The sequence below is a fragment of the Varanus komodoensis genome, unplaced genomic scaffold (assembly GCF_004798865.1).
Source record: "Varanus komodoensis strain SLA01 unplaced genomic scaffold, ASM479886v1 scaffold7_1, whole genome shotgun sequence".
In the NCBI taxonomy this organism is placed as follows: Eukaryota; Metazoa; Chordata; class Lepidosauria; order Squamata; family Varanidae; genus Varanus; species Varanus komodoensis.
Genome location: NW_025336479.1, coordinates 10,512,773 through 10,536,889, shown reverse-complemented (window position 1 = coordinate 10,536,889; position 24,117 = coordinate 10,512,773). Strand labels below are relative to the sequence as shown.

At 38.9% G+C, this 24,117-nt stretch overlaps 1 protein-coding gene across 1 annotated transcript in view; it reads left to right on the top strand.

Moving 5' to 3' along the window:
- FOXK2 (forkhead box K2) overlaps positions 1–24,117 on the top strand; it is a 58,628-nt gene that overhangs the window by 17,365 nt on the left and 17,146 nt on the right. The window contains exons 2-6 of the mRNA XM_044453549.1: positions 8,112–8,306; positions 15,768–15,915; positions 16,576–16,722; positions 19,038–19,231; positions 22,338–22,513. Coding sequence (XP_044309484.1) covers positions 8,112–8,306; positions 15,768–15,915; positions 16,576–16,722; positions 19,038–19,231; positions 22,338–22,513 — 860 coding nt within the window. The remainder of the gene's footprint in view (positions 1–8,111; positions 8,307–15,767; positions 15,916–16,575; positions 16,723–19,037; positions 19,232–22,337; positions 22,514–24,117) is intronic.

Here is a 24,117-nt window from a genome sequence, read left to right as displayed (position 1 = left end):
GCTGCATTTGGAATGGCAGAAGGCAAAATAATCTTAGAAGGTTTGAAAGAGATAACCATAGAACATGAAAAGCGGCTGAAAACTGGTGGTAGGTCTGCTCTGCCTATCAGACATTAATTAGGCTGCATTGGCACTGAAATATGTTTGAAGTGTGTCACAGGAGCTAGTAATTCTGTATAGATGTGACCCAGCATAGACTACAGGAATATGTCCCAAGTTGTGCACTTAAAAAATTATTCTAATGGTTCTCTTAGTTAATCAAACCCCTTAAGTTTAAAGTGAAAAATACCTAGGTGCACTACTTTAAGGGTTATTAAGTGATGTTTCATCTTAGTTGAATCCTGCCATGACTATCTTATCTAGGAAAGTGAAATAAAAATAGCTTCATTTTAGGATTGGGAAAGATGGCTGCTTTGGACAGTTATGCTCAAGGACTGTGGGCTGGACTTCAGAGGAATCAGAATCTGAAGGATAATTGTGGGGACTGGGAATGTGAGCATACCAAGACATTGAGGTGAGAGAAACAGAAATGCTTATCTCAAGGCCAGACTCCCCAGGTGGGCAGGCAGTCTCTGGAAATAACCAAGATGTACAGTTGGCAAGAGGGGACTTGGAACTGGAGTTTCTCAGACAGATACGGTGACCCCAGCTCTTGATCACATAATGTGGCATCAGCAGAAGAGTGCAGCTCAGTCAGAGGATCAGCACACAGAGGAGAGGTATGCTCGTTTTTAGAAGGTCCCTCCCAAAGGGATGGGGCCCAGACATGCTCATAAAGAGAGTTCCTGGAGGTGATTACTAGATTGGATTCAGCATACTGCTCTGTGCATGCTCAGAGATTAATTCTGGGTGTTTTATGCTTCATGGCTAATAAAGAACATATTACAAGGAAAAAAGTCTGTGGCCTATGGCTTCAGTGTGTGAAATAGGAACCCCGGTTCATGACAGTTATAACTAAACAAGGCTTTCCACTGTTCTACTGTCCTGTAAACAAGTATGCTTGTTTGGCCTCTGGAACAGCTTCTGTCATTCTCAGATTTCTAAAGTGAGAGTTCATAAAGAATTATTCCATAAATTATAATGGTTTAAAATATAACAGATGTTATTCTAGACACAAACTATATATTGTAACTGGAACATTGGGGCTTGTTGGACATAGCATTAAGGCCAGAACAAATGAGTAAGCATGAAGTAGGCTTGTTCTTTGATACATTTCAGAAATGAGTGATTACACATGAAAATTAACATGACTGATTGCTAGATACTGACAACAAGAAAATGAATATAATTTACTTTGGAATATAAAACATGACTTCTCATTTGAAGGTCAAACAAGATTTACCTGGGGGTAAAGCCTGTTGACATTTGAGGGACTTACTTCTGATTAGGTTTGTGTAGGATTGCACTGTTAGTAACTTTGGTTGATAGCTGACTAAACTAAGGTTGTTAAATAATCTAGGTATCCAGCTGTGTCTGAGTAGACGTTGTTACTTCAGTGGGATATAGCATGCACAGCCTTTGTTAGCACAGTCTTGCTTTGTTCTGCCAGTACGTGTCTGAGTTAATAAACATAGCCTCAGTTTAGTTTTTCTGCTATAAATAAAACCATTCCTTTTAATACTGATTCAAGTCTTGCGAGCAAATGTTGGCCAAAACTGCATCACTCATGCATAAAAGGGAGGTATTACTAGACTCAGTGTTACAGTGCAATTTGCAAGAGTTCAGAAAATATTAATAGAAAAAATATAAAGGTGGGAATCCCAAAAATAGCACAATGATAACTCTGTGGTACAGAATGTTAACAGACTGAAGGGGGAAAAATACTGGGTTGAAGGGGGAATGGAATGGAGTCGCTGGACAAGGAGGGAGGAAGAGATACATAGTACTAAAATGGATCAAATAAACTGTCTTACTGTCTGGTTAGGTTATTTCCTGATTCACAAGGTGAAGCTACAGAAGGACCCCTGTATCTGCTGGGTCAGTTACTGAATTTTCACTTAAGTGCAGTTGATCTCAGCCTAAAAGAGCAGTTGTAAAGTGCTTCCTTCAAGTGAAAATTCTTGATTTGATAGGGAAAGAAAAAATTGCATGCTGAGGTTGCTAGGATGTATGGTAAGAACGAATCTAATATCAGTGAAATTGAGAAAAATGAAATGTATATGTACAGTATATAGTGTTCCCTATTATCCACAATTTTAGGCATCCGCTGGGCAGGGGCTTGGAACCAATCGCCTCACATACGGGAGTCCTGCGTTATTTTAAAATGTTTTCACATATAGATGTCAAAAGTATACTTTAATGGTGAAATGCAAAGGTTTAATGTAGCTGGGACTGAGTATCAGTGCGTTCACTCCACTCACCAGAATTGCCACGCTCTTGGAGAAAGACCCTAGAATGGCTTGAATTTTGAACAGAAGCACTCTAGTTGCAGAGCCTGACCTATCTTGTTCATTATAATACATGGATGGAGAGATCTTTCCAGCCAAAGAGAGCAAGAAAAGTATCTAATTGACCAAACAGTGACCCCTCAGAGATATTTCCCTGTTGCTATGTGTTCTTATCACCTCTGACTCGTCCCCTGGAGGCCAGTCAGCACTGATCTGCAAACTTAGTCTTGTTTCATGATGCTGAAAGTTTGGTGAAGATAGTTCATTCCCAACTCCATCATAAAACAAATGTGCCACCCCTCTTTCTTTAGAAAAGTTACAAATGAGCCAAGCAACTGAATGCCCAGTGGCGGTAGACATTTGGAGAAGATGAGATAGCCTATTTGGAACTTTTTTTCCTGAAAGCAGTGTTCTGTTTTTGTAGATGGGTCTGCGGACCCTCTAGACTCTTAAGTGTCTTTTTCAAAGGAATGGCAGTATAGAGCTTACAGGCCAAATTCTGGACTAATGAGGTGAGACGTCTTCATTGATCTCTGAGGGGAGCCTAAAGGAATCCAAACTTCCAAAACAAATTTTGGATTGAGGCTGCCCTAACATTCATGAAGATATTGGCTTGAGGGGCTACTGATGTCCTATTGCCCAGTGTGGGGAGAAAATAAAAGCCTTGAAGAAAAAATTCAAAGAGATTGCCATAAAAAATCAGTATAGAATGGAACCACACATCATGCCCTTCTATAGGAAGTTGGCAACCATATTTTTAATTAGGAAATGTAACTCACATAGTTATATGGCAGGGAGTAGCACTGTAGTGGCTATGTCCTCCTTGGATCCAATGACAATTGTAGGTTGATCAGCCTCCTCTTCTGCAATTGATTGATGCCTCCATCTCCACCTCTTTTGGTCCCCGGCTCCATCATTGCCTGTGACACCACAGGTTTTATTGCACTCATCTGTTGATAGAGATCATCAATTTGATATACTTGATTTCAAGTGAGAATCTGATACACTTCATCACAAGCACCATCAGTTTTGTGTCCCCATGCCACAGTGGGAAGTCAAGACCCTGTTTTACCAGCCAAGGGCATGTGTTCCTTCTCTGACCAAGCCTTGAGGATGGCCCAGTCCTGTGGCTGCTAAACCTAACAGCCAGTGCCAAAAATCAAGGACCCAGGTTTTGATGCGGTATGCAGGGAAATGACTATGTCAGTTGTGTTTCCATACTTCCTTACTTCATTGTATACCATCCAGCATTTGTGGAAAGCTCTGGCCTCAGTGATGCCAGCATCTCATGATCTAGAGAATATGCATGAGGTGCAAATAAAAAAGTTTTCCTATATCTTGTCATACTCACTTGTCAGAGTCATCAGAAGGCTGTTTGTATGATTGATGGACAGGGAAGGTTGCAGGCTAGACCTTATGACCAACATTATTCTTCAGTGACTTTAGCCCTAATGGTGGCTAACTACTAGCCTAAAATTTCTTAATGCCTGCTCTTCTTATGGAAAGAAATGACATTATGCAGCTACCTTCCTGAAAACCAGTGTGAATTAACTTTAGTCTTCCAAGCTGAGGCTTTGAGATACTTCTGGCAAAAAAATATAATTTTCTGCCACCATGTGAACTATGATGCAAAAGCAGTGGTGGGAGCAATAGTGCTGCAGTGGCATGCATGGCTGACATTATTGGGACTGTAGAAGGAGGCTTGCTTGAGAAATGAAAACCTTTCATTTGATTGTGAAGGGGTATCTAAGGGAGCCCTGGAACTGCCTCAGATTCTGTCACTTCCTCTTTTTTGGAGGGGTGGGGTATCTACTACATGGCTCTGTTAGAAGTCCTGTAGTTGGAACTGTGTATGCTTCTAAAAGGGGGAGGGGGCTTCCTGTGGATCCCATATCACTTGATAGAGAAGAGCTTCTATTCCTGCTACTTCATGGGTTCCAGAAAGGATGGAGGTCTTCAGTTGATCCCAGACCTCTGGGAAACCAACTCCTATATCACTTCCAAGAAATTCCGAATGACCATATTGAATTCCATCTTGCTACTTCTATGCATAGGCAACTGCTTTATAGTCATTGATTTCAAGGATGTGGGCCATTTCAGACAGAGAGGGGACAGTTTCCACTCAAATGATATTGTCACCATTTACTTAAAGGTAATGCACAAGGAAACCAATCTAAGTTTGACCACGCTAATCCTCCATAGTTGCTGCCACCTATGGATAATTGACTGTGAGTACTGGAATGAGTGGCTTATTTGAGTGAAAAACTAGGTGCTCTAGTAACCTCAGGTCCTCAAAGCTCTTATCTGTGGTTGGTCATTATAGACTTTTTCTGGTGGTGGGTACAGAGTTTTTCCTTTCCTCCAGGTAGAGAAAGAAGATTTTCCCAGACACATAAGGCTGGGATGGAGCAAACTCTGGATATTGTGTATTGTTGGGGGGGGGGGCAGTTTATATAACTTTCCTGAAGGTTTCCCAGAGAATTGCTACATATGGCAAAGTTCCAAAAAGCTCGTGGGAATGGCACAGGAACAATATGAGCTGGCACGTCCCTGAAAAGGCATGTCATTTTACACATCCCTGAAAAGACAGGTATATGTGTATTCTATAGACTTGCTTAGAAATCCACAGCTGATTCTGTAATCAGTCTTTCAGAACTGGGAGAAATCCCTTCCTTTCAGTGTTGCTATAGTGGTAAAGACCTGTTTGTGATGTCAAGGCTCCTGGTGGTGGAGGGCAAATTCCTTGGGTAGTATGAAAGTGGTTCTGAAGAGATTAATGAAGATTTCTTCAGTTGCCCTTTGGTAAGGAAATGGATAATATAATGAAGCCATTTCAGTTCTACAGCAGTGAGAAGGTGTTTGGGATATCAGAAGGAAACAGACATGAAGTGGGGAGAAAAGCAATGGGACAAACAAATCCAATTTGCTTGGTTGTGCCAGAGTCCCTGGGACCAATCCTGCAAATACTGAGGTGGGCATTCTGGTTCTGGCCACTTCAGAGCAGCCTAGATCCTGACAGGTTGTTTGTGGGAGAGCTCATAGTCAAACCATGGTTAACATAATCCATGACTTAGTATTATGTACAACACAGGCAAAAATGGAACTAAGCTTAGTTGAAAATTGAGATTACTTGGATAAGTTATTTCTGGTTAATACTTATTTTTCAAGCCTATCTTGTGTTGATAGCATAAGCAGAAACAAAATGAGGTACTACTGTATGCTGTTGGTGTGGCAGTAAATCCTGTGAGAAAACCAGGATCACAAACAGATTGAGCTCAGTTCAATGGTATGATCATTTGCAGTTCTTAAGAACTGTGAGTAGAAAATATACAGTACATCCTTACTAATATGGTGCATCTTCCAGTTTTGTTCCTTATGAACATCTGGCCTCAGTGCTCATGTTTGCTTATGCCCACCAAACTTTTCTGTGACACTTGCTGCTTCGTCTGTAGCATATGGACTGAACTCAGTTTCCAGGTGACAGTGTTAGTTTGCTTCTTTCCTTCTCATTTCTGAAAAGGTTTTGTTATCTTTCCTCCTTTTTGGTATCAATGGATATAACTCCTGACAGCATAAAGGTTGGCTTTTTAAAATGTAAGTGTTCTTTGGAACCTTTAAATTGGTAGCTTGAAATCTGCTTAGTTCACAAGTTCATTATCTCTGTGGCTGCACCAGAGAAACTCTAACCTTCCTTCCTGCACATAGAAAAATTAGAGATTCTCAAGTGACTAGGTACATCAACACATTTTTTGTTGGTGGTATTGGGACTCCCATTTAGAAAGACAGAGTTATATCACTTTTATAGAAGGAAAAATCCCTATTTCTTCTGCTTCAAGGCTGAACCAATTTAACACAAGGAAAAGCTTAGAAAAGTTAAAGGAGAGACTTGATTGAAGAGGAACTTTTGTATTATATCAAAGTAATATAAAGATGTATAAGATGCTGAAACAGACATTTGTAAATCTGAAGCAAGTGTAGACATGTAGTCTTCTTCCAGACAAATTATATTCATTCATGTTCTGAAGGCTGAAGATGAATTTAAAGACCACACAATCAGTCTGTGTGTTTAGCCTTTGTGCTGAAGGATGCCAAATACTTAAAGGGCAGTGTTTCCATAGGCAGAGTTTCTTTTGTACTCACAAACGATAGAGCCTCAAATTCCAAAAGCATTACATAGGTAGTTTTCATGAATTAGTGTCTGGTTTTCCTGCAGCTGATGTGACAAGAAGCTTTATAAGCTGCTTCCCATCAATCCCTGCTTTCCAGTTCTTTTGTGTCTTCTGCTTGGAGAAAAAACTATGAAGAGCTTGGTTTCTACAGTAACTGCTGCCTGCAGGCAGATTTCTTTCAAACTTCCTTTTAGTCTGTGCAAAGATGCTGTGTATTTGGCTTCTTTAGGACTCTTTTTTCTGTATTAAGTCTTGAAGGTTTAAATTTTACATGGTTTAACACTGCAAAGCACAGTGAGATTTGTACTTGTAAGTGAAGAATGTTTCCTGGAATGGGCTAAAGCTGGTGTTAGTTGCTGTTGACCAGAGTGACTTTGTGTTGTTTACATCAAAAAATTGATGTAAACTAAAATTGTGCAACAGTTAAATTACAGAAAATACATATTGTACCAAATAAATGGAGGACTGAAAATTGCAGCCCAAAGGTTCATGTAGCCTGGCATTCTGCTTCCAGCAGTGGAGAATTAGATGCCTCTAAGAAGCTCAAAAACCAGCTTAAACAACAAGAAGTTACCCTTGTATCTGGTATAGTGTCTCTGAAACTGGAGATTCCATTTAGCTATCATTTATAGGTGTACCTTCCATGAATTTGTGTAATTCCCTTTTAAAGCCATCTAAGACAGTGGCTATCACCACACCTTGTGAAATGACATCCACAGGTTATTCATACAACACGTGAATAAACTCTTTGTTTTATCTCTGCTGAAGCAACTCAGTTTCATTGGCTGACCCAGAGTTCTAGAGGGAGAAGATGTTTTCTGTAGGATTCATGACATGAAAATTTGATGTTTTTCCTACTTCACACAAATGAATGGCCTCAGCCATTTTTCCTTGGGATTGTACTCCATAGATTGTGTTGATTGTTCTGTACTGCATCCTTTCTTAGATCTACACTATACTCTGGAAATATCATATTGAAACAAAATAATTATGATTTGATTAATCGATTGATTGATCAATAGTTGATTAATAGATCAACTTTCAAAATGTATCAGGAATGAAGTTTTCACTTTCATTTACTTTTCTGTAGCAATAATGATTGAGTGTTTGATCAATATTGCTGCAAAGGCAAGCTATTGTTATCAAAGAAATCCAAGCTTGGTGGATTGGAACAAGTTATATAGATTGTGATCATATTTTAAAATTTCCTTCAAAAATAAAAGATCAGACCATAACTCTCAAAAATTGAAGCTGGAGTTTTTGAGTTTTTAATCTACCCCTTATATCCAATAACATGAATAGTTGCTTAACATGTTATTTCAGATATTCTGATTAATAAGCAGCCCTTCATGATTCTATCCTACTTCTATGACAGCGTGCATTTGGATTCTTTAGCCATGTATTTAGATTTATTTAGTATTATTTTACACTTTGCTGCAATTATAAACAATACTTTAAATTCAGTTTTTCATTTGAGTAATAGTGTTGATGAAATTATGCAAATAAAATTGTATATTCTTCCAGTTAATAAGTATGTTTTGTTTTTTCTTTTCAGATGTACATTCAGGTTTCCCAGCACAAACATCAAGATAACATTTACAGCTTTATCCAATGAAAAGAGAGAGAAACAGGAATCCCCGCAATCCCCAGTGAAACCTGTACAACCCCAGATCTCTCCCCTAACGATAAACATTCCAGACAACATGGCTCACCTGATCAGCCCTCTTCCATCTCCCACAGGAACCATCAGGTATTTAGACTTTGTGATGCTGCATGCAGGATTAATATAGGAGTACAGAATGTAATACAGGCAGTTCCCAGTTTACAAATAATAATGTCTTTTGTGATGATGCCTTTAAATTTGTATGTAAGTCAGTTCACATTACATGCTCGTATTTAGCATGTGTAAGACAAATGTTTGTCTCAGTATATGTATATATTTTACCTTCCTGTGCATATAAAACACTTAAGAAACTTCTATATACAGTCAGTCCTTCACATTCACAGGTGTTAGGGCACAGAACCCTCACAAAAGTGAAAAATCTGTGACTATTTCTAGCCCCCCTCGCAAACCTTAACTGTTAATACTGTTGACTATACATGTACTGGATTGCTCTTCCCTCAGACCTTGGGCTGATCCAGCAGGGCTCCTCTTCTTCATTTATTACATTCTTATGTTCTTATTCTTTACCCCACCCCCTTTCACTCACTAGTGCTGCATCTTTGCACCAAGGAAATGTTGGAGGGATTTCCTTCTCTGGATGGGTGGGGGAAGAAGGTATACTTCAGAAGCCTCCCTCCTCCCCTTTTGTTTCCTCCCTCTCTGTGGTGATTATGCTTTTCCTTAGTAGGCCACAACACTCCAAAAATTCCGTCATTCATTACTATGAACTGTTTGTCTTTAACTCAAATATTTAATTAATAGGCTTCATGGTAGTTCATTCATAAGTATGGATGTTCATAACTTGGCATTCACAACCTAGAGACTGCCTGTACTAAACCATACTTCCTCTAAAATTTTCAATTGTGCAACTGAATTTGCAGCTTAGCCCCGTTTAGGAGTATTTTATTTATTTATTTAAATACTTTTATATGCCATCCCTTATGCATAGCATCTCAGGATGGCTCATAATAATTTCTCTGTGGTCACTTAATCTACTGGTATAGTTTTAAATTTGAAATATCAGCAATCATTAAGGGTCAAACCGGAAGTGATGGTAGAGATTCATCTTCTTCAATATAGATTTGCCTCAGTTATGTATAGAGTTGGTCTGTGATTGTCCAGTATTAAGAGTGAGAGAGAAATGAAATTAAGATACACAAGACTCTTCCTAAGTTGGGGGCAGCAGGGTGGTAAAGTGAAGTTGGGTGGGTTCAGGAACTCCACTCATATGTCCATCTTGTCCCTCAAAATGGACCCCTTCATGCATGATTGGAGTAAACATGCATTTAAAGAGAAGGGTGTGTTTCTCTTGTATCTAGGTTGTGGCATGTAGCAGTTGTATAGTTCTAATTATTGTGTAAGCTAACATTTTCTATTACTGGGATTACTGGGGACATGTAAGAGCCAAGTTAAATACTGGCTTTGTGGTAACCTACTACCTGATTTTATGCAGATTGTGGGAATGATCAAAGATAGAGTGTTCATGCAATTAAATTAATGGCTGATTACCACATTCCAGTTAATCTTATAAATATCTTGTTTGAGATTCATGATTGAAGTGATTTATCAATATAATCACACGTAAGTCTTGATCTTTTAAAAATCAGCTGACACTGGTCTACAAGGAAAAAGCCCTGGAAATGAAAGTTGCTAAATTTTACATGAATTGGGTCACTAATAAAGGAAAATTAAGTCCTGAGTATTAATTGACTCCAGTTTCCAAGATACAGCTTCAGGTCAAAATTGCATCAAAATAATTCAAAATTATGAGCAGGATGTGTGATTATGCTCCATAACTTTTCTGCAAAATGTGCTATAGCAATGAGAATAGTGCCACACCAATCATTATAAATTTATCTTTTTATTGATACCAATAACATAACTTTCCATTCATTTATTGGTTTTTCATGTAACAGTTTCATGCTTTTTGCATGAAATACTGACAAGCTCTAACATTAGATTAAATGACAACGTTCCAGCTTTATTCAGTATCTAAACTGTGCTTTTTGGCTTTTCTCTTTTGAACTGCAGAAGGATCATCTCTGGAGACATTCCAGCAGTAATCGGCAAGCATGGACAGACTCCAATTTCCTTAGTATCTTTTTTTCATGCCTGAGATATCCTGGTGGAATCTCTGCCCATGCTTATCACTCACTGCTTCACAGTTCAAAGGGAAAGAGTCTAAATGCGAGTGTAATAAAGGAATTTTCAGTGATATGTTTGTACCAAGTGCTTTATAGGACCTAAACAAATTTTCCACGTGTTCCACGTATCCAAAATATAGGTGGTATGCCTTTTTTATCACTGCCGTCATACTGCACTTTCAAGATGCAAATGTAACCTCACCACAAATGTAGCAGAAGTTATTTGCGTTGTTTACACAGTTTCAACACATCTTGGCTTCTGAGGGAAAGTATCACATGACTTTTCCTTGGAAATGTTAGGCAATGACACTTTCACAAGCCACCAGATGCATAGATCTGACCAAGACAAATGTACCTTGCAATAAAGGAACAATAAATTACCGTTAGGTAATAATCTTTAGTCTCAAAGTGAAGATAAATTTATACACTTCCATGTGGTACCATTTTCATTGTTCTACTGTACTTCATCGAAAAGTTACGAGGCATCATAATCATCAGACAACTCCCTCCCTTGTAGGCAAATATACTCACCTGTGCATAAATCTTTATTGTGAAATATCTTGAAAACTTTGGCCAACCAGCACCTTTATCAACTGTTTTCTAATTCATCTAATCAAAATATGTAAAAATTAGCACATTTTATCTTGGAAGCCGATAATTTCCTAAAATCTGTAGACCACTGTAATCATTTGTCTTCAAATTCAAATTAGTGGTAATTCCCAGTGCTAGGGAATAGTCAGTTAAGATCTCCAAGGCAATATAAAGGTAGTATCAGAAGACAAGCACAAATCTATAATATATTTTGTTATACTGTAACATACTGTGTATGTTCATGTTTTGGAGATTCTCTGCTTCTGACTTGAAAATGTTCTGAGAGTTCATAGTTGCTCTTAAACGTAAAATGGGAGGTAGCCCCTTGGGCATAGTAGTGACCTTCTTGATTATGTATTTAAATTAGGATGCCACAAGCATCAGAAGTGCTCACACGTAGACTCAGCTGAGGAGTTACTTGTGAAGGTGATTAGGGTGACTGCAGTCAAGGTAGTAGCCTGCTGCAAGCTGGTGAGTTAGTACCCTGGTGCCCAAAGCATCTTCTCTCACTTGAGACTGGTCTGAGCTTTTGTCACAGGGCAGTCTCTAATATGAGTGGCATTGCTAGAAACTGGCACCTTTTACTGCTTTTGTCTTTTTTACTGCCTCTACTGCCAGGGTTAAGCTTTGTAAGAACTGTAAGGCAGAAGAGGAGTTAGGTGCTCAGAGGTAATGCTTGCAAGATAGCGCTTCTTTGTGAGCATTCTCTTGGATTTCTTTTAAAGAAGTAACGCTGTTTGGGGTGAATAGTGAGATGTCTGCATCTCTAATTTAGGTTGACTAGGTTTCTAATTGCAATTCAGTAAAATCATTTAAACATTCACCCAAATATATGGAAAATAAACAATGTAGGCAACTAAGTTTCTCAGAGTAGTTATGCTTAAGACCTAAAACATTTTAATTGCTGTTATTTTAACAAAATTAAAATTAAAAAGTAAAGCACTGAATTAAAATACCACTTTGTTTGGAATCCCATGCTTTGTTTTCAGCGGTATGTTCAATGAAAATTGTGTGGAGCTTGTTTAAAACTAGGCACTCTTTTTCTAGAATACCAAATAACAAATGATAAATATTTCTATAAATATCAGTGTTTCAGGATTACTTTGATGTTGTAGCTCTTTAACAGTATGCAGCATTAAAATGGGTGTCAGTAGCTACTTTGAAAACAGCTTGAAAATAGACTAGGATTTAGAGGGCCATTCATGCAACTTTCTGTGCAGTTAATTGGATGTTGCAGCTTTCCCATTTCAATGGCAGACTCTCACATGTCCTCAAAAGCCGCTCCTGATGGTTGCCCCTCAAGTGGCAATGTGACTTGGAGGTGGTGGTGGAAGAGGAAAATACCAACCACTCTGTTTTATATTTACAGGCACTCTTTAAACTTATACATGTGCTGGTAATATTTGGAAGTGTTAATGCATAATATATTAAATATGTGATACTTATTGCTTGGTCACAGTAAAACATGCTCAGGAATTCTGATAATATTTATATGTTTGAATTTGTTAATGGGTTGATATTTAACTTATATTCTGCATTAATTAGTCCAAAGGATGCGCTTCTTGATATAAAAACAAGGATTCATTTTCTATTTGATACTTCTTTGTATCAAAACAAAGTTCCTTCATGTACCATCTAAAAATGTCCTTTCCTATCTGAACAAAACATAAACATGCTGTCCCAAGAGAAGTAACCATGCTCATGGGAGAACTGACTAGAACTTCTGTATGTTGTTCTTTATGCTGCTATGAAGTAGGCAAAGGAGGAACCAACAGTGTTGTATTTTCCATGTAATTTTTAGCTCAGTGGTAGTACTGTATGTTCTGTGTTAAGAGTATCAAGCTACAAATTAAAAAGTTCATATTATACCATAATATATGCAGGAATACTCTTATAAAAATTAAAAACTATGTCTTAATCGTTTTAAGTCTTAACTGGACAATCCACACAAAGAATACATTATATATATGTAATTTATATAATGTAATATAATATTTAAAAAATGCTTTAATAGGCTGTCCACTACAAGCATCTCAGGATGGCTTACAAGAAGAAGACAAAACCCAAAAATATAAAACAAAACAAGGCACTGCATCCAGCCTCAATAATAAAACCCAGAAAACAATCAATTAAACATTAAAGTGATGGGAAAATAGAAAGGGTTTTGCCTGATGTCAAAAAGAATAAATTGACAGCGCCAGGCAAACCTCCCTGGGGAGGAAATTCCAGAGTTGGGGCACCACCTTCAAAAAGGCCCTTCATTGGGTAGCTACCCTCCTAATCTACTTCAAGGAGGGCTCCCAGAGAAGGACCTCTGCCTCAGATCTCAAGGGATGGGTGGACACATAGGGAAGAAGGCACTCCTTTAGGTATTCAGGACCTAAGCCATTTAGGGCTTTATAGGTCATTACCAGCACCTTAAATTGGACCCAGACTTCAAATGGCAGCCAGTGTAAAAGCTATAGGACTGGCATTATATGAGAATACCTGTTGGTCCCCGTTACTATCTTGGCAGTTATATTCTGAACCAATTGAAGTATCTGGACTGTCTTCAGGGGTAGCCCTACATAGAGTGCATTGCAGTGGTCCTATTGGGAAGTTACCAGAGCATGGGTCACCATTGCTAGGCACTGCTCATCCAGGTAAGGGCACAGTTAGTAAATCAGGTGAAGCCGAAGGAAAGTGCTCCTCACCACTGCCACCGCCTGGGGCTCCAGAGATAGGTCTAGCTCGAGCAGCAATCCCAAATGCACACCCTGTCCTTTAGAGGGAATGCAACCCCATCCAGAACACTTGCATGGAACACTGAACCTCCCACCAGCAGGACCTCTGTCTTGTCTGGATTGAGCCTCAGTTTTTTGGCCCTCATGCAGCCCATTACCTCAGCCAGACACCAATAAAGGACTGTCACTGCCTCACCTGGACTAGATGTGAAAGAGAGGTAGAGCTGGGTGTCATCAGTGTACTGATAACCCTGCAGCCCAAAACCTTGGATGACCTCTCCCAGAGGTTTCATGTAGATGTTGAAGAGCATGGGGGATAAAATGGAACCCTGCAGAACTCCATGGCAAAGCTGCTATGGTGCAGAGCCATAATCCCCCAGTACCACCTTCTGGAATTGACCAGTCAGATAGGAGTGGAACCACCACAAAGCAGTGCCTCCAACGCCTAACCCAGCCAACCTATCCAGAAGGGTACCATGGTCGATGGTATCGAAAGCCTCTGAAAGGTCCAGGAGAACCAACAGGGATGCATTCCCCCTGTCCATCTCCCTGCACAGGTCATCATACAGAGTGACCATGGCAGTTTCAGCTACACAGCTGGGTCTGAAACCAGACTGAAATGGGTCTAGATGGTCAGTTTCCTCCAAGAGTGCCTGGAGTTGTCTGGCCACTACTTGCTCAAGCATCTTGGCCAAAAATAGGATATTGGGCACCTGCCTATAGTTGGCGGTGATCTCTGGGTCTAGAGACACCCTCTTCAGGACAGGCCTGAGGGACCTGGCCCTCCCTCAGAGAGGCATTGATGACCTCCTGGACCCATGTGCATATCCTGTTTTTGGCTCTGATGAGCAGCCACAAGGGGCAAGGGCAAGCAAACAAGTAGTAGGATGGCCTAGTCCGAGCACCTTGTCCACATCATCAGGCCACAACAATTGAAATTCATCCAATAAGAGTGGTCCAGATGGTGCTCTGGACACTTACCAGACCAAAGCCAAGTCGACTGTGGAGTCCAGCTTGTGGCAAATCTGAGTGAATTTATCCCTAAAATGCTGGGCAAAGATGTCACAGTGGGCTACTGATGGTACAATAGGTAACATAAATATATGGTTGACAACATCTTACCATTTGCTTCATTTTGGAATAGCAAAACAGAATGACTTTTTTCATATAACTGCCACTGTTTACATATATTTAATTTCTCAGAAAGTATACTAGACATTATCACAGTGGGCCATAATTTTCAAAAGATTTATAAAAATCTGCACCTGAAGCAGAATGCCACTACCATCCATCATGACCATAAATTTGAATCTTCATAAATCTATGAAGTGTAAGACATGGTTGTCAGAGTATGGTGCCATGCTTGCTGTGGCAAGTACAGCAGGAACATTTATTGAAGCCTATCAGTTTCTGAGAAACTCCATATAGATTCAGACATTTTCTTGACCTCAGCAAGGATCATTTACTCTAGAATATGTGAGACTCCAGCCAAGATTTCACCATTCTTATGGTAACAAGAAAATGAGGTTGTCTCTTCAATGTTATGATACCTTCAGATATTTTTCAAATACTCTTTCTGTAAGAGAAAGTTGTTTGACACAATGATTCTTTCAACTCTTTGCTGTTGAGAAGGCTCATTCTATCACATCAAATAGCCTAGTTATATAACTTGTGCATTTAGTTTAGCAGCTACTATGTTCTAGATTTTAAGGTGGAATAAATATATGGCTCTTCCTGCTCATGTATTTGTTTAAGGCTCACCCATTCATCTTCAGAGATACTCTTATGTGGAAGTGAAACACTGGGTGCTAAAAGGTTGTCCTCTTAAAAAACATGCATGTATGTTCAGTTCTTTCAGGGAAAGTTCATTAAATTGTTGCTAACTTCATAATTGAGGAGGAAGTTACAGTATGAGTTTTTTCCTACATCTGCTAAAATTTATGATACTGATTTTTTTTCCAGTAAGTGTCTGAAAATGATGGTGAAGACTTAATTGCCTAGTTTGTCATGTAACCAGAACTGTTAGATAATGCATCATGGTGGCAATATATTCCATAATGGAATAACCAACTCTTCTCTTTGTTCCACAGTGCTGCAAATTCCTGCCCATCTAGCCCTCGTGGTGCAGGTTCTTCAGGGTACAAAATGGGCCGTGTAATACCATCTGACCTGCATCTAATGGCTGACAATTCACAGTCAGAAAATGACAAAGAAGCATCTGGTGGAGATAGCCCAAAGGTAAGTTTTGATTAGAATCCATACTGTAAAATTGGTTCTTGAGTCTGCTACTATACTAATGGAAATGTAGTGGCTGGAAAAAGCAAAAGTAAAAATAATACATAGAAAACAATCAGCAGCTCAGAATGCAGAACAACTTGGACTGTTACAGCGTTCTGTAGTCAGAATGCTAGGAAAAAGAGTATCCTCTAATACAAAATCCAATATTAATTCATTTTTCCATCACATTCATAAAATTGCAAAGAACATGACCAAGATGGGTGCTTTTTTCCTCTCTACTTGACACCCATGTCTATTATATGCGGAAAACAAGAGAATACCACCCCAGTCAACAATTATAAATTTGTCTTACTGCATTGGATAGTAAGTATTAAGGTCTGATTATGTTGTGAACTGCTTTGTATGTTTTTAATCAAAACCAAGGCATATTTGGTTTCACCCTTTCTTGATGAATATATGATTTTGAATATATAATAAGATTGTATGCTGCAATGTAAAGATGCCAAAACCTAATAAAAGATTCAGAAAGGAAATGAAGTGAAATACTTTTCAGCAATATTGGATGTTTTCATGCTTTCTTAAGTATTATAATGCAATAGCTGTTCAATTTTTACAGAATAAGATCATCATCTTATGGAAATACTCTTTTTTTTTTTTTAGGATGACTCAAAGCCACCTTACTCCTATGCACAACTAATAGTACAAGCAATTACGATGGCGCCTGATAAGCAACTTACACTAAATGGAATTTATACGCACATAACTAAAAACTATCCATACTACAGGACAGCAGATAAGGGCTGGCAGGTAAAAGTAACTTCATTACGAAGGATCCTTTTAAGTTCAATAAACAACATAAAGGCTGACTGAATGTCAGTACCCTTTGGCTAAAAGTTTTGTTTCCTTCACTAATATGTTGAATTTAGTAAGATAAATCATTTAGAGCTTTAAAATAAATCTAGCTATTTTACTTTTCTAAAATGATACAATGTGACTCTGTATGTGTATCTGTAGAATTGTCCCTTTCCCTGGACTTTTTTCCCTCCAATACAAAACTCGCACTTCACAGTTTTAGTGATTTAGCTGCAAAGAATGCCATTTGTACTCCACATAAAAAGGATAGTGGTAGATGGCTTGGGGGAAGAGAATGCTTCTGAAATCTACTGAGAAATTCCTAGATGTCTAGTAGAGCAATATGCTAAAGTTAAATATAGCTAGTTAAGTTGTCTATATATCAAATCAAAAATTCTGTGTTATTCAAACAGTACTATCAGACATTCCTAAACTGAATTTCAACTTGAATGTGATTGCTTAGGACTACATCCAACATGGCACAAGCAAAATTCTGCTTATGCACTGGAACTTTCCCATCCACTTCTTCCACTCTAGACCCTCCAAATATTGGGCAGGTTTGTAGGTCATTCTAGTCCACCTTGGCAATAAGCCACAGTGGGTTGGTTATTTGAAGAACAACTGATGATGGATGTAACATGGGTTGTAACATGGGTTGTACACTTCTTCCTCGTTGGTACTGCAGCCAGTACCACAGGGCACAGCAATTTCTGTTCCTTCCCCCACAATGGTCATGAGCCACATTTTGCTCAGCATAGCTTTTTCCCCCTTGAAGGTTGTTTCCTCCCCACCCCCACCCCCCGACATAGCCATTTGCAGTCTCTGATTTGTCAAACAGTGACTGCCCTTTCAAAGTGCTCACACTGCTCACTGAAGTCACAATAGTTAGCTACCTTTTATTTTAAAAGATGTTTTTATGCCCCAAATGAGCGTAATTTTTTTCAGTAAGTATTTTTTAATAGTCAAACTTGAGCAAGCACAGATATTCACACTTGGGTGTGCCTGAAAAAGGAAAGCCTTACCTGGTCAGCTTCCTGAGATATAGCTGAAACAGGTACCAACCCTAGAAGTTGACTCAGAGAAGGTCCAAATAGTAATTTTTCTTCCTTCTTTGCTTTGTCCTGAGAACTCCCAAAAGGAAAGCAAAGGCACAAGTGTTCTTTGCTTACAGAAAAGGGGAGTGGTAATATTTAAATGCCCTTTGTGGTGAAATCCTTGTGTTTTTCATTCTTTGCCTTGCTGGTCCTGAGGGTGATTTTTTTTTTTTTTTTTGCATTTTCAGCAAAACTAGCTGCTTAGGAAAATGCAAAAGCGTGTCCTGTCATTTTCTGGGGAAAAGGAGTTTTGACAGGGCAGTGGGTGCTTTTGTCTGAGCTATGCGCCTTTATGCATTGCTGTGTGGGCGGATGCTGTTCTGTCAGCTGATGGACTCAAGTGGATATTGCTCTAAGCCTTTATAATGTAATCTATTGACAGCTATTGGAATGTGACTGAATTTTAGATTATCAAGTGTAGATTGGAGAATGCACAGTATGAAAATGGTGAGACTGGGGTTAAAAATGATACATTGAAGAAAATGGAGGAACAACATCCAAAGTTGTGGAAAATTCTTTACTACAAAGTCCATGTCCATTCTTACATTTTGTTCATGTTGGTGCCAGTAGATGTTGCCTGCATATTTCCATATTAACTTTCTAGTTACGAGACTCTCATTTCATCAGATTCTGAAGCAACTTTAAGGCACTGCTATTATCAATGGCAGGACTTAAGTGTGAAATGAGACCTTGAAAGATAAAGTAGGACAAGACCATGGGGGGACTTTGAAGGCATAGAGTATGATGGATGTGTATTGGTGAAGAAGAAGCTAAGTTTGTAGTGAGATTTAAAGGAAAAGCCTTCATGTGGAAGCACCAAACAAGATAAATGACTTTGTCACAAAGCTTTTAAAGCTAGGTGAGTAAAAACAGGATTTGAATATTTCAGGCAAGAATCAAAGTAGAAATCGAATTGAAATTCTAAGAAAGGGTGAAGTCTTAGTTTTAAGAAATTGCAAAATCTGCAAACTTCAGTGTATTTGTGGGACTATACTGTTTCAGATTTTATATGGGTAACCCCTACGCACCAAATCTATTACAGTTAAAGACTGTTGCCAAATGTATGTGTGGTGGTTGGGGGTTGATTTCACCGAAATAGAGACCTTTATGTTTGGCCACATTCCAGCTTGGTGCTAAAGAAATGGATGATTTCTATATCTCTTTTATATCTCATAGAATTCAATACGTCACAATCTCTCTCTGAATCGTTATTTCATCAAAGTACCACGTTCCCAGGAAGAACCAGGCAAAGGCTCCTTCTGGAGGATAGACCCAGCCTCTGAAAGCAAATTAATAGAGCAGGCTTTTAGAAAAAGGCGACCGAGGGGAGTACCTTGCTTCAGAACCCCACTGGGACCTCTCTCTTCTAGGTAAGGAACTGAAGGCAGGGCCTTAGAAACATACACTTTCAGCAGCTTTACCGTAAGTGTAACTCAAATTTCCTGGGCATAAGACAATCACAGTCTGCCTTAAGTGCCAAAGCAAGGTTTGCAACAATAATGAAGATTTTTTCTAAATAAAGAAGGGATGTTGGGTGTGGTCAGCTTACATTAAGCTGCCGTTACCATTTTTGAAGCTTCTCAGTGGATTTTGTTTCATACTCAAGATCGGATTGCTATTTGGGACATGAGATTTTCCTCCAAATCGATATTGGCTAGTAATGCTGTTTTCTTTGCAGTTGTAGCCCTTCTGAAAGGACATTCCATTTTTCACTGCCTCCAAGCAGTGTTGGTGGTATTGCAGAGGGCCTGGTTTACACCTGATGCTATATTGTTCCCAGTGTTGTTGGCTTGCATTATTGCTATAGTAACTACTGAACTGTCCTTTCTTGCTATGGGGGAATGCCCAGCAAGTGTATGCCCTTATTTCACTCCAGTTTACGCGTTTCACTGTTTGGTAGCAGCTACTGAGAAAACACATAATTTGTCATAGCTTTTGGTGATTTTTTTAATTAGTAGCTTGAACCTCCTAAATATGATCATTCCATGTACCTTTTGGATCCATTTCACCCTGCATAATATTTTTATTTCAAGCCAAAAAATGTTGTGAGTGGGAAAACTCCTAAGTGGAGGAATATTTGACCTTTTTCCTTTACTTGGTGCTCCATGTTTTGAATTATCATTTCCAGGCAGCATTTTACTTTCTGACAAACTGCATCCTTGCTCTTGTAAACACATGCTTGAAAACCACAGCATTGAAAAACTCTTTATGAAAGTAGGGACTCATTTGGAACAGAGAATCAACAGGCTGAAAAGAGGGCTAAGCAACTCCACCTCTCTTCCTACTTATACTCAACCCTAATCCTGTTTTTACAATTTAAGGCCACCAGGGTTATGTTGCATCAGTTGCGTGTAACTTAAGTCCTTAAACAAGATCCGGTTGGATAGAAGTCATGGTTTCCCTGAATGAATGCCCAAGAGAACACAGGATTTTTTTAGAGTCCTCCTTGCATAGCTGTAGTTAATGTTACAATCTCAAGAGAAGAGCCTTAGTTCCAATCCACCTCTCCTGCCTCCTGATAACCACTGTGAAGTAGACCATGTTGTCTGCTTCCCAAAGTTGCAGACGTGGAGGGAGGGGAAAAGGAATATTCTGATGCATGGAGAGATCAGAGGAAAGACTGGGATACAAGAAATCCTGTGGCCTCTCTGGCCCTGGCTCAGCCCCTACTAGCACACCTACTCTATACAGGCTCAAAGGCATATCTAGAGGGGGAAAGATGACAAGGAAGATGGAAAGGTGAAAATTCTACCCTCCTTATGCCCTGCCAGCAACAACCTGGCAGGACAGTGGATGCTTGGAAAACTCCGATAGAGGCTTATATCTAACAAGGGTGCCATCCATGTTTTCTGCTTCTGGCACTTGGGGATACAGCCTTGAACATGATGTTTCTCTGCCCTAGCCTGGGAACAAGACTAAAACAAACATCTAGTTTAAATTAAGGTGTGGGTACAGATATTTGATTGGAACCAGGGTTAGTTACTTATGACTAAGCATAACTGAGCCCACCCAACACTTTAACATCTTAACTTGGATGATATATCCAATGTTGTTTGGTGGAAGACTTAAGCATGCAAATATTTTCAAAGTGATTTTTTATTGCTAGTTTAACCTAGAATTCCACTCTGATCTATTTAACTAGAATTCATAATGGCTGGGCATTAGTTTAGGTGTAGATATGAAAAGTTAGTAACTGCCTACTAGGGAAAATACTCCTTAAAGGTCTTCCTAAAAATAATAATATGACAAATCCTGTTTAAAAATGGCAGCTCTGGTATTACTAAACTGATATAGAAGTTAGACAAAGTCAAATTTGTCACACTCTGCAATTTATTTCCTTGACTTTATTGCAAAAATGATCTATCAGGATAAGAGAGATTTTTAATAGTTCCCATAGCTTTAGAGAGGAAAGCCATAGTAGAGCTCATGGAGGAATCAAGATAAAAATAGTTGAGTTAGAAAATTCAAGCTTTCACATCCTGCATTAAAAGGAAACTATTAGTTATATTTGGGGTTATTTTCTTACCCCAAACAAAAGTGCTTCAGGCAACAAAAATGCTACACATGAAAGAGCCTTTGGTTGATGGAATTCCACCCCCCCCCCCCAGGAGATTTGAATTAGCATAAGAATAGCTTTCTGCAAGCACAGGTAATTTAAGGTTATACTCTTTCCTAAGACTACACATAACAATAACATATGCATAACAATGCTTGACTCCCTGACCTACAGCAGTTTGACCTACAAATTTCAAGCCAGCAGAAAAACACATTCAGTATATTTTAATTCAGCTTGATGGTCAGACTCTGGACTTCCAAAAGGGTCTAAGATAATCTGTACTTAATCTTCTTTTGCACCTCAAAATGTGTGCTTTGTTTGTGGTCACAAAAGCATCCCACAGAACTATTTTATCCACATTTTGGGACACTTTGTAAGCCCAGATATGTTTTGGTTTATAGAAAGAAAACATTAAGGGAAGTGGCTGAAATTGGGGGAGAATTTTGTTTAAGGCAGATTTTGACAATATCTTAAAAAGACTAGAATGTGAACTGGGGGAGGCCAGTTATCCCAAAGTATGGAATGAAGGTATGTTCTTATAGGGCAGGTAGTTCTGTCACTCAAATATGTTATTCATTTTCATTCTCTTTATACCACCTGTCCCCATTCCCCACTGCTCACTCTGTTTTTCTTCAAGAAGGATGTGCAACTTATGGTCTTCCAGGTGTTTTCATAATTTGCATCAGCCCTAGCCTGCCTAGGTGAGGATTGATGGGAGTTGTAAGACCAGAACATCTTGAGGACCACAATTTGCCCATCTCTGTTCTAGAGTAACTTTCTAACCTGCCTTTGAATTAGCTCTCCAAAAGCATCTCCTTGAGGAAAGTGTACATATGAAATGCTTTTTGAGGCAGGATTCTCATCGTAACCATTGTTAACTGTCAGTCTAAAATGTGCTTGCTTTTGTTCTTTATTTACAGAAGTGCCCCAGCTTCCCCCAACCATTCTGGAGTCTTATCTGCTCATTCAAGTGGTGTGCAGACCCCAGAGAGCCTATCAAGGGAAGGGTCTCCTGTCCCGATGGAGCCTGAGCCGAGCACTATCCAGCCAAAATTAGCAGTAATACAAGAAGCACGATTTGCACAGAGTGCCCCAGGTGCAATTTTCAAACAGTTAAACAGTTTTCATGTGTTTAATCTTGATGTGTGTTTGTGTGAAAGCTATACATGCCTATGGAAAATTCAATGTAGGCTTTGCTTCAAAAGCTAGATCTGTTTGCCAAGAAAAAAAATTAAAACATGGTATATTTTGTGAAAGGCTAATAGAACTTCCTCATTTTTATATATTTAGATTAAAACACAGATGGATAAATTGGAGTTGAAATACATTTAAGGTACATTCTGATATTCTCAATATGGTGTGTAGTGGTTGGTTTCTTCATGTGTTGCTGGGATCATGTCAGAGGTTGTAGACCATGTAGACCAGTGTGGTTTCTTTCTGCTCCAACACTGGTTTAGCTTCAAGGGGGCAGTGTTGTTTATTTGAGTGGTTTACATATGTCAACATCCAAATAGCTTACTCTGGAAAGACTTGGTTAGTTCACAATGTTACAGTTCTTTTTAATAGAAGCAACCATGTGTCTTTCACAAATAAGCTTCTATAAGCTTACACTGTTCACATAAATAAACATGAAAGTATATCACATATGAACTGTCTCCAGAACTAGGCCGTCATGGGCCCGGTTTCCTTTATTGACATCTGCTTCTCAATAAACTTTTGCTAATAATTAAATCTTACCATAGGTAAGACTGGGTAGGATCTATTACAAATGTATGGGTTAGATTTGTATTTTAATTCAAAACATCCTAAAATATAGAGGTGGGCAGTTTTGACACCTGCTTTATAAAATGATCTACTTTGCATTTGACCGCTAGAGTTCCATGTCCCAGTAACCTAATTAATAGTCCTGCTTTGCAGGTAAGAACCACTGAACCAGCAAAAGAGGCTCAAGGTCATCCATTGAATCCATGGCAGAGAACTCTTTGCAAACCCAACATCATGTTTTTAAAGAATTGTAGCCTGTTTTAGCATTAAATATAATGATCAGTCCTTATGGCTGTTTTTAATGAGCATTTTGGAAGTATGTGGTAGCATTGCTGTTTCCACACTTAGAGTAACTAAAAATCTAGATGATCTATGAGAAATAATAACATATGAAGACCAAAACAACTGCCCTGCTTTTAATATTGAGTATTAATATTAAATATAGCATCATTATTATTAGTAGTAAATAAAGATGGGAACAAACTCCACATTCAGTGCACAAATCAATACATCCTGGGTGTTTTTATTGCTAAAATGGCAGCATAAAGTTAAGATAATAGAAATGGCTGCATAGACTTCATAATCCATCAGTGATTTCTCTTCCATCTTACCAGCATGTATATTTTATTCTTGGTGGCAGTCATCATCCACCTTGTAGGACTGTCTCTACTGTTTCTGCAAGCACAGGGACTGCAGAGTATCAGCTGGATGAGCTGGCCATGTTGGTGCTATCATGAATAAGGCAGGAAAGCAGTGGCTGAATTGGGTGGGAGGTATCAAGCAGTCAGTATGCTATTCCTCCTGTGAAGGCAACTTTGGTAACAAGCTGCATGGCATTTGAAAACAGCTTCAGCTGCTTTTTCCTTCAGCCAAGGCTCCTTTTCTGCTTCAACAAAATATTCCTTATTCACTTAGTGCCTTACTGAGGCCAGAGAA